This window comes from Salvelinus sp. IW2-2015, linkage group LG14, assembly GCF_002910315.2.
Source record: "Salvelinus sp. IW2-2015 linkage group LG14, ASM291031v2, whole genome shotgun sequence".
Classification (NCBI taxonomy): domain Eukaryota; kingdom Metazoa; phylum Chordata; class Actinopteri; order Salmoniformes; family Salmonidae; genus Salvelinus; species Salvelinus sp. IW2-2015.
Window position 1 is genome coordinate 51,991,862 of NC_036854.1, and position 10,811 is coordinate 52,002,672.

Consider the following 10,811-nt stretch of genomic DNA (forward strand, 5'->3'; position numbering starts at 1 on the left):
ACAGTTTCTCTCTGGCAGCCTGATCCTGCGGTATCAGAGCTTCTTTGATGCGGAGTTTCTTCTCGTCCAGAAACTTGTTCCCCTTGGCCATTTTCCATATGATGTCCCTGTAATGGCCCATAGTTAAGCGCAAGATGATATTACGAGGGGGTCCATCAGATCTTCGTTTCCCAAGTCGATGTACCACATCAATCACGTCTCTTAGCCTGTCTTTGATGCATGGTGCCACTTTTCCCAGGATATTAATAACTACTTCTCTAATATCCTCTCCCTCTACCTCTTTTACACCTTGGATTTTCAGATTCCACCTGCGAGAGTACCTTTGAAGTTCAGCTACATTCTCACACAGCTCATTATTTTTGGATTGCATTTTCTTCAGCTCATTCTCTAGGAACGTTATCTTTTCCTTGTTCTCGCTCACAATTTTGTGTAGTTGATTGACAGTTTCTGACAAATTATCGATCTTCTTTGATGTTTCTTCTGTAGCCCACTCTATGATGGACACTTTGGAGAGCGTGGCGTCTTGTTTAGTAGACAGGGACTGGATTGCAGAGAAAAGTTCCGACATGGAGATGTCGTCTTTTACCTTTTTCACCGGAGGATTTTTACTTGGGGTCTGAGGTAAAGAGGTTGCAAGGATTTCATCCTGGTCAGTTTTGTTCTTTCTCTTGTTAGAGATCGCGGCTTCTTGTGTATCCATGCTGCTCTGGTCCTCGTTGTGGCTAGCTAGCATGTCAGCCGTCTTCTGTGAGACTTGGATATTTCGTCTACTTTTGTCTTTCTGTCGTGTTCTTCCCATTCAACTTGACAAAAACTAACTCTAAACTTATCCCATGTCCATAAAAATATAGTTAGTTATAGTTAGTTTATTTCAATATTAATAGCCAATATTTGATTGTTAACCACCTAACCCTCAATATTGCTTTGAAGAGCGCGAAAACACTCCCTCTCACAGCGACGCCATCTTGGCCTTTTTCTACATTGCACAGGGATGTTGGTCCATGCTGACGCGATGGCATCACACAGTTTCTGCAGATTGGACAGCAGTACACCACCGCCACCAGCCTGTACCGTTGATACCACGACCTCCCTTTGCCTCCAGAACAGCCTGAATTCTCCGGGTGCGGCTTCTACAAGTCAGAAACGTTGCACAGGGATGTTGGTCCATGCTGACGCAATGGCATCACACAGTTTCTGCAGATTGGACAGCGATACACCAAGGCCACCAGCCTGTACCGTTGACACCATGCAGGATGGGTCCATGAACTCATGCTGCTTAAGCCAAATCCTGATTCTGCCATCAGCATGACACAACAGGAACCGGGATTCGTCGGACCAGGCAATGGTTTTTCAGCTTCTTGTTTTTAGCTGATAGGTGTGGAACTCTTTGTGGTCGTCTGCTGGAAATCCTTGATAAGGATCGACAAGTTGTGTGTTCCGAGATGCTGTTCTGCACACCACTGTTGTATTACGCCGTTATTTGTCTGTTTGTGGCCCGCCTGATAGCTTGCACGATTCGTGCCATTCTTCAACCTCTCATCAACGAGCGGTTTTCGCCCACAGGACTGCCGCTGACTGGATTTTTTTTTGTGTGCCACCATACTTGGGAAACTCTGTCATGCGTGAAAAGCCCAACAGGGCGTCCGTTTCTGTGATACTGGATCCGGCGTGCCTGGCCCCGATGATCATACCATGCTCACAGGCACGCCGATGATCATACCATGCTCAGTCGTTTAAGTCACTAGTTTTGCCCATTCTAACGTTCAATTGAACAGTAACTGAATGCCTCAATGTCTGTCTGCCTGCTTTATACAGGAAGCCACGGCCACGTGACTCACTGTATGTAGGAGCGATCCATTTTTGTGAACGGGATGGTGTACCTAATAAACTGTCCGGTAAGTGTATATACACTACATTACCAAAATTATGTGGACACCTGCTCGTCTAACATCTCATTCCAAAATCATGGGCATTAATATGGAGTTGTTCCCTCTTTGCTGCAATAACAGCCTCCACTCTTCTGGGAAGGCTTTCCACTAGTTGTTGTAAAGTTGCTGCGGGGACTTGCTTCCATTCAGCCACAAGGGCATTAGTGAGGTCGGGCACTGATGTTGGGCAATTAGGCCTGGCTTGCAGTCATTGGGCAAAGCATTGGCTGGAGTGGTGTAAAGCTCTCCGCCATTGGACTCTGGAGCAGTGGAAACGCTTTCTTTGGAGTGATGAATCACGCTTCACCATCTGGCAGTCCGACGGACTAATATGGGATTGGCGGATACCAGGAGAACTTTACCTGCCCCAATGCATAGTGCCAACTGTAAAGTTTGGTGGAGGAGGTATAATGTTCTGGGGCTGTTTTTCATGGTTCGGGCTAGGCCCCTTAGTTCCAGTGAAGGGAAATCATAACGCTACAGCATACAATGACATTCTAGACGATTCTGTGCTTCCAATTTTGTGGCAACAGTTTGGGGAAGGCCCTTTCCTGTTTAAACATGACAATGCCCCTGTCCACAAAGAGAGGTCTATACAGAAATATTTTGTCGAGATCGGTGTGGAAGAACTTGACTGGCCTTGACTGACCTCAACCCCATCGAACATCTTTTGGATGAATTGGAACGCCGACTGTGAGTCAGGCCTAATCGCCCAATATCAGTGCCCGAACTCACTAATGCTCTTATGACTGAATGGAAGCAAGTCCCTGCAGCAATGTTCCAACATCTAGTGGAAAGCCTTCCCAGAAGAGTGGAGGCTGTTGTCGCAGCAAAGGGGACCAACTCCATATTAATGCCCATGATTTTGGAATGAGATGTTTGACAAGCAGGTGTCCACAAACATTTGGCCATGTAGTGTATATTATATAATGGTGTGAATGGACAGTATATGAATAGAAATGGTGAGTACAGCAGTAGTTATATAGGATGAGCCTTGACTCTAATACAGTATATACATATGAAGTAGGAAAAGGGATTTATAAATACGTTTGATTGATTGAGTATGTAAACATTATTAAGGTGACCAGTGTTCAATGGCTATGTACACAGGGCAGCAGTCTCTAAGGTTCAGAGTAGAGTACCGGGTGGTAGACGGCTAGTAACAGTGACTAAGTTCAGGGCAAGGTACTGGGCGGAGGCCGGCTAGTGGGGACTCTTAATAGTCTAAAAACATATTCTGTCTCTGTCCCAGCTTTAATGCACTTGTACTGTCTCTGCCTTTTAAATGACAGCAGGTTGAACAGGCCGTGGCTCGGGTGTCTGAGGTCCTTGATGATCTTATTGGCCCTCATGACACACCGGATGCTGTACTGTAGATGTCCTGGAGGGCAGTCAGTGTGCCCCCAGTGATGTGTTGGGCTGACTTCACCACCCTCTTGAGAGCCTTGTGGTTGCGGATTTTGCAATTGCCGTACCAGCCGGTGATACAGTCCGATAGGATGCTCTCAACGGTGCATCTGTCGAAGTTTGTGAGGGTCGTAGGGTCCAAGCTGAATTTCCTCAGCCTCCTGAGGTTGAAGACTTGCTGTTGTGCCTTCTTCATCAAACTGTCTGTGTGGTGTGACCATTTGATGAACTTCAAGCTTTTCACCCTCTCCACTGCGGCCCAGTTGATGTGGATGGGGGCATGCTCTCTCTGCTGTCTCCTGAATTCCTTCATTTGTTGACGTTGAGGGAGATGTGATTTTCCTGGCACCTCTCTGCCAGGGCCCTCACCTCCTCCCTGTAGACTGTCTCATCGTTGTTGGTAATCAGGCCTACCACTGTTGTGTCGTCAGCCACCTTGATGATTGAGTTGGAGATGTGCGTGGCCACGCAGTCATGGGTGAACAGGGAGTACAGGAAGGGGCTGAGCACGCACCCTTGTGGGGCCCCAGTGTTGAGGATCAGCGTGGTGGAGGTGTTGTTGCCTACCTTCACCACAGTTGAATGCAGAGTTTGTAGGCCTATGAGGGTTGCTGAAGAAGCAAAAGTCCAAACTATAAAGGTAGCAGCTGATTAAACTTCAAAACACACACAAACTACTAGCCTACATGGAATATTTTTACAGTATCCTCAAGATCCTACACTATAATGTTTTATGGGTTGTGCAGTAAAATGGATGCCTTTAGGAAGAAAAAAAAAATTCTGGAACCTATATAGCAAATTGGTGCAATACTTGTAAACTTGCAACATTGTATCCCAATGACAAGAACTTTGTAAGACTCGATCAGGGATTTAACCCACAACGTTGCAATCTCATGGTGATACACCAGCCACAACGCCACTGAGTGGAGAAATGTAGGCCCTATAAAACTGTTGAATCTGTGGCAGTGTGTTAAATTGTCCGTTTGGCCCGGGGTACTTTGGACCTGTTCAATTTGAAACCTATTAAACTAGTTCTGTTCGCAACATGATATATTAATTATACAGTTGAAGACGGAAGTTTACATACGCTTAGGTTGGAGTCATTAAAACTCATTTTTCAACCTACCACCAATGTATTGTTTACAAACTATAGTTTTGGCAAGTTGGTTTAGACATCTACTTTGTGCATGACACAAGTCATTTTTCCAACAATTGTTTACAGACCAATTACAATTCCAGTGGGTCAGAAGTTTACATACACTAAGTTCACTGTGCCTTTAAACAGCTTGGGAAATTCCAGAAAATGTCATTGCTTTAGAAGCTTCTGATAGGCTAATTGACATAATTTGAGTCAATTGGATGTGCACCTGTGGCCTACCTTCAAACTCAGTGCCTCTTTGCTAGACATCATGGGAAAATCAAAAGAAATCAGTTAAGACCTCAGAAAAAAACAATTGTAGACCTCCACAAGTCTGGTTCATCCTTGGGAGCAATTCCCAAATGCCTGAAAGTACCACGTTCATCTGTACAAACAATAGTACGCAAGTATAAACACCATGAGACCACGCAGCCGTCATACCGCTCAGGAAGGAGACGCGTTCTGTCTCCTAGAGATGAACGTACTTTGGTGCGAAAAGTGCAAACCAATCCCAGAACAACAACAAAGGGCCTTGTGAAGATACTGGAGGAAACAGGTACAAAAGTATCTATATCCACAGTAAAACGAGTCCTATATCGACATAACCTGAAAGGCTGCTCAGCAAGGAAGAAGCCACTGCTCCAAAACCGCCATAAAAAAAAGCCAGACTACGGTTTGCAACTGCAACCGGCAAAATGGCTTAAGGACAACAAAGTCAAGGTATTGGAGCGGCCATCACAAAGCCCTGACCTCAATCCTATAGAAAATGTGTGGGCAGAACTGATAAAGTGTGTGTGAGCAAGGAGCCCTGCAAACCTGACTCAGTAACACCAGCTCTGTCAGGAGGAATGGGCCAAAATTCACCCAATTTATTTTGGGAAGCTTGTGGAAGGCTACCAGAAACATTTGACCCAAGTTAAACAATTCAAAGGCAATGCTAAGACAGGGAATTTTTACTCTGATTAAATGTCAGGAATTGTGAAAAACTGAGTTGAAATGTATTTGGCTACGGTGTATGTAAACTTCCGACTTCTTCAACTGTATACGGAAGCAAGGATAGGCTTTACATATCTATTTTGTTCTCATGTTGTCCTTCACATTTTATATGGATATATGGATTATCTCTGATAAGACTACCAATGTCTGGAGTCTGTGTCAGGCCAGGAGTTTTTCTTGACCATATTACCTGTCCAGAAAAAGTTTAGTTTAGGTGATCTAAAAATCAACGATTCTGCACTACACCATGAAACAAAAACCCATGAACTTGATTATGGTATGGCTTGATAGGTTTTTACGCCACAAAATAGATAGCAACTCTTTTTCCACTACATTTTAGTACACTTGAATAATTGTCTCAGCAAAATTCATGGATTTATTTCTGAAATCATTTAGGAAAGAGCTAATTGGTGAATCAATTGCAGATGACCATGTTCAAGAGAATCAATGAGAATAATATGATATTGACGCTGCTTTTTACTGTGAAATATTATATTGTATACCACCTGCACGATCTATGGATACTACTGATTTGGTTACATCTGAATTTAAAAGATAATCCAAACCCAGTAGCATCAACTGGCCCTGACTCCACCTGCGTTTATAAACCTGTTATTCTGGGGAAGTGGCTATCTTCCATCCATTGTTTTTTGATTTTCTTCATGAACACCTTTTTAAATCGTGTTTTTAAGAACGTTTGTCTCCCCCCCACGTTCTGATGTTGCGCTGCACTGTCGCTTTTTAGACGCTAGAGGGTGCTTTATAACCATACATCGATTAATCGTCTGTTTTTACTGAGGACATTCCAATGTCTTTGGAATGTCTGGATCATCAAAGTTCAAGCCCTACATATCACATGATCAACTGGGTTTACCTGCAGCAGACTACCTAATCAAGCATGTCTTCTTGCTGCATGTTTCTTGTCCATCAGGTAAAGTATTCGATCTGGTTGTTCAAGGATTTGTCAGATGACCCAGTCCCTGCTGAACCACACTTTACTATTATTTTCCCGAATCTCCCAGAGCCATGTATTTAAATATGCTCCGGTCTCCTCTATCTCGCCTACTTTTGGTGAGTTTACCGGGAAAAACATGTACAGAAAAAACGGTTAGAAACATTTTTTTTACATGTATTTTTTTATGTATTTCTGATTATGCTCCCTCTGATTTATCAATACATAAACTCATTTCAGATACAGAATATGACAGGCTTTGAAGTGTTGTGCACATGAACTGGGCATGCATCTTCTCATTCTCACATCAGCTTTTGCAAAATGTTGGCTAGGTAGGTAGGCTAAATAATGTGATTCCATAAATGCAGTGGACAGCACGATCTACTTGAATGGGTGCATGCAATTTCCAATTAGTTATCATTTACTTCTCATCTGCTGCTGAGACGTATAGCTGTTTTTGCACGGAATACTGCGTTTTTTTAAAACTCCTCCCACTTAAGTATCCTTCCGCAACAACTAGTTCTAGTTGTATAAAGATTTCCCGAAGGAAATTGCAATGAATGAATAATATGATCTTTCAGAAATACATTGACGACTGTAACGATAATAATCATCGATAGAGGCAACACGGGAAGCTTCATTATATTCACATATAAACGCTATGGTTGTTTGGCGGGAAAAGAAATGTGGCGGAGGGATACGTGGAATGTAGAGCACAGCAACCTTTTTATTGAACCCGGCTGAATTCTCAGCTGTGATTCTCATGCAGCAAATGACATCCAACATCACGGACAAAGAGCTGTTATGCATGCTTCTCAGCCAGCCACTTTAATAGGAAACAAATATCTCCTTATCACATACGCGGGCAAGGATTAACTTGACTGTCTTGTTTGGAGTATTTCTCACAAGCTACATTTTTTTTGAGTTTGATATCTCGGCGGTGAATTGCTCTCCACTTTGTTTTCCAAACGTAAGGTAAGGGGAGTGTTGAGATGACATTGCATGTTCGGTGTAGACGGCCCTTCACTAAGGAGATTGTTTGCGTTCTATTTATTTTGTAACGCTATTTATCTGTTTAGATGTGGTACATTTTAACAGTTACATATTTGTAGCTGTAACGTCCTATAGTCCGATGCATTTTATAGTTAACTGACTAGCGGCTGTATTTTTGCAGTCTGCTTGGGTTTAAATGTCCTGTGCGCCACACAGACTAGCTGTCAGCTGCAGATTGGTTTTGTATGTTAATGTGTCTGACAAGGCTTTTATGAAATGTGATACTTTAGGTGAATGTACCATTATCAGTTTGCATGCAAGTTGATGTAGCCTATTTTATAGTTATTTAACCAACTAATTCCCCCTTTTCACTCAGGAAAGAGTTACAATGCCGCTATATTCCAGTTTGGCAAGTAAAAACTACGACTACGATTCTATCCAGCCATATTTTTATGTTGACAACGAAGATGAGGATTTTTATCACCAGCAAGGACAACTTCAGCCACCGGCTCCAAGTGAGGACATCTGGAAGAAATTTGAGTTGCTGCCCACTCCTCCTCTCTCCCCGTTCCGGCGACCATCACTGTATAGTCTTTTCCCTTCAACTTCTGACCAACTCGAAATGGTGACAGAGTTTCTCGGGGATGACGTTGTAAACCAGAGTTTCATCTGCGATGCCGATTACTCTCAAACGTTCCTCAAGTCTATCATCATCCAGGACTGTATGTGGAGCGGGTTCTCGGCTGCAGCCAATTTGGAAAAAGTGGTGTCTGAAAGACTCGCCTGTCTCCAGGCTGCTAGGAAAGAATCAGCTGTTAGCGACAACGCGGAGTGGACTACTACTCGGTTGAACGCAAACTACTTGCAGGATCTGAACACATCCGCGTCCGAATGCATTGATCCCTCAGTGGTATTTCCCTACCCCATAACTGATACTTCCAAATCAAGCAAGGTGGCACCACCCACGGATGTGGCATTGGACACCCCACCCAACAGCGGTAGCAGCAGTGGGAGTGACTCGGGTAAGCTGAATAGCAGTGTTATAACATATTGCTATTTATGATTATTCTGACTAAACCTTTTGTATAATGCCAGTGTTTTCTAGCAACGTGCATTATAATTCCCTCATTGCATATGTCAACTCTTATGGTGCTGTTGAATATTAAAATGTTTGCTGATTTAATATTGGGGTAAATGGATGGACCTCACTCATGTCCTTGAAGTCAAGGGTGTGAACTGGAATTTTGACATGGATGAGTTTGCCAGGCTAGAGGCAGTTGCATAATTTATTTATTATTTAACTAGGCAAGTCATTTAAGAACATAGTTCTTTTCAATGACGCCTAGGAACAGTGCGTTAACTGCCTTGTTCAGGGACAGAATAACAGATTTTTACCTTGTCAGCTCAGGGATTCGATCTTGCAACCTTTCGGTTACTAGTCCAACGCTCTAACTACTAGGCTACCTGCTGCCCCGCATAACCTCTACCACAAGTGCTATAGTCAAGACTGTGCTATAGTCAAGACTGTGCTGTAGTTAACTGTCTACAGACTAGTCTGTGTTGAGGGGAAGGGTTTCAGGCTGGAATGTTGAAAAATCAGCTGATGTGGAAAAAGGGGGAGGAGAGTGGAAAGCAGAAATTTCTGACATGAAGGCATGCTGTGTTGTATGGGGCTCAATTGTGGTTAGTGATTCTCCTCAAAAAGAATGTGAATGCTGAAGGGTTTTATTTAATCTCATTGCAGAATATGAGGAGATAGATGTCGTGACTGTGGAGAAGAGGCACGCAGAGAAGCGGTGCGACCCCAACATGTCTGGGCGCAGACATCACAGTCCCCTTGTGCTGAAGAGGTGCCATGTCTCCACCCACCAGCACAACTACGCCGCCCACCCCTCCACGCGGCACGAGCAGCCAGCTGTCAAGAGGCTGAGGCTAGAGAGCAGTAACAGTGGCAGCAGCAACCGGGTCCTCAAGCAGATCAGCAGCAACCGCAAATGCCCAAGTCCCTGGATGTCAGACACTGAGGACTATGACAAAAGAAGGACTCATAATGTACTGGAGCGCCAGCGGAGGAACGAGCTCAAGCTGAGCTTTTTCGCTCTACGGGACAAGATACCGGAGGTGGCTAACAATGAAAAGGCAGCCAAAGTGGTCATCCTAAAGAAGGCTATAGAGTGTATTTACAGCATGCAGACAGACGAGCAGAGACTAGTCAACTTCAAAGAGCAGCTAAGGAGGAAAAGTGAACATTTGAAACAGAAGCTGGCCCGGTTAAAGAACTCTCATTTTTGAGATCAAAGTGGCATAGACTTTTTGGCCTTATAATTTTTAATGCAAGTTAAGACATGGTGTGTATAGTTGATATTGCATGCAAAAAAAGTTTTTGGGTTCTATCTGATTTAAATGTTGAACTGCCTTAATTGAATTATTGGCAGTAAAATATTTAATTTATTTTATTAATAAAATCTGAAATTGGGCTACATGTGTTGCATGCCCGACCTAAAATATGAATGTTTTGTATATAATTTCTGAATATTTCCCAAAATGTATTTTTGGATCTCAATTGTCAGGAGGTTCAGGCAGTATATGGGTTTCCATATGTTCCTTGATTCATTTGAAATATAAATGCATTTCTTAACACTCGCCTGTTTTTTTTGGGGGGGGGGTGGTGGTGTCTCGGAGTCACTTGAATGAGGTCTCACATGATCTGTTTGCCTTAACAGTTGATGACCACAAACACTTCTCTAAAATAATGAAGCGGTAAGGTGCAGGAAACAGTTCTGAAATACTTACCTTATTTCACTTGTGGGGAAGGCTGACTGTTAAAATGGACATAGATTTGCACTAATGTGTATTCTCTTTGAAGTCTTAACAATTAAAAGACCAGTAGAATCACCTTTTATTCAGGAATTTGACCTGGTAAAATGCTGCAGCTATAAACCGATCTATCCAGATTTGACAGTTGAGGGGCAGTCGTCAAATACAGTTCAGGGGAACCAACTTATAATTGAAGGCAATTGGGTCTTACAACTTATTTCTATCTTAGATGAGTGAACCTAGCACACACTGGAGATTTCATGTCCTAATTTACTTAGTCCAGATGGCAGAAAACCAAGGTACATTGAAAAGGACCCTGGTCTATGTCCCGTTCTCCACCCTTTTAGAATAACTTCCTGTTTATGGATTCAAAAGCACAGGAATGTTGTAAGCATTGGCTGGGAGAGAGACTACCAAGGGTATGGTGACTATGGCAGATGTGTATATGGTGCTTGAATCTCATGGCGGTGGGAAAGGGGATGAATGGACTTTTGTCCAATGTGAAAATACGTACAACTGTGGGAAATAATGTATAGTTCTGATAATACCCTATTGTATCTGGTAGGAGTATGTTTTTTTG

At 43.2% G+C, this 10,811-nt stretch overlaps 1 protein-coding gene across 2 annotated transcripts; it reads left to right on the forward strand.

Annotated features, from left to right (window-relative positions):
• Window positions 1-7,162: 7,162 nt before the first annotated feature.
• Window positions 7,163-10,052, forward strand: LOC111973342 (transcriptional regulator Myc-like). 2 transcript variants are annotated; one of them, XM_024000679.2, is made up of 3 exons: window positions 7,163-7,396; window positions 7,791-8,436; window positions 9,159-10,052. In XM_024000679.2, the coding sequence occupies exons 2-3, from the start codon at window positions 7,803-7,805 to the stop codon at window positions 9,704-9,706; spliced, it is 1,182 nt and encodes a 393-aa protein (XP_023856447.1). In that variant the 5' UTR covers window positions 7,163-7,396; window positions 7,791-7,802; the 3' UTR covers window positions 9,707-10,052. The 2 variants fall into 2 exon arrangements, with proteins under 2 accessions (XP_023856447.1, XP_023856448.1); XM_024000680.2 differs by having other exon boundaries at window positions 7,163-7,391.
• The last annotated feature ends 759 nt before the right edge of the window (window positions 10,053-10,811 follow it).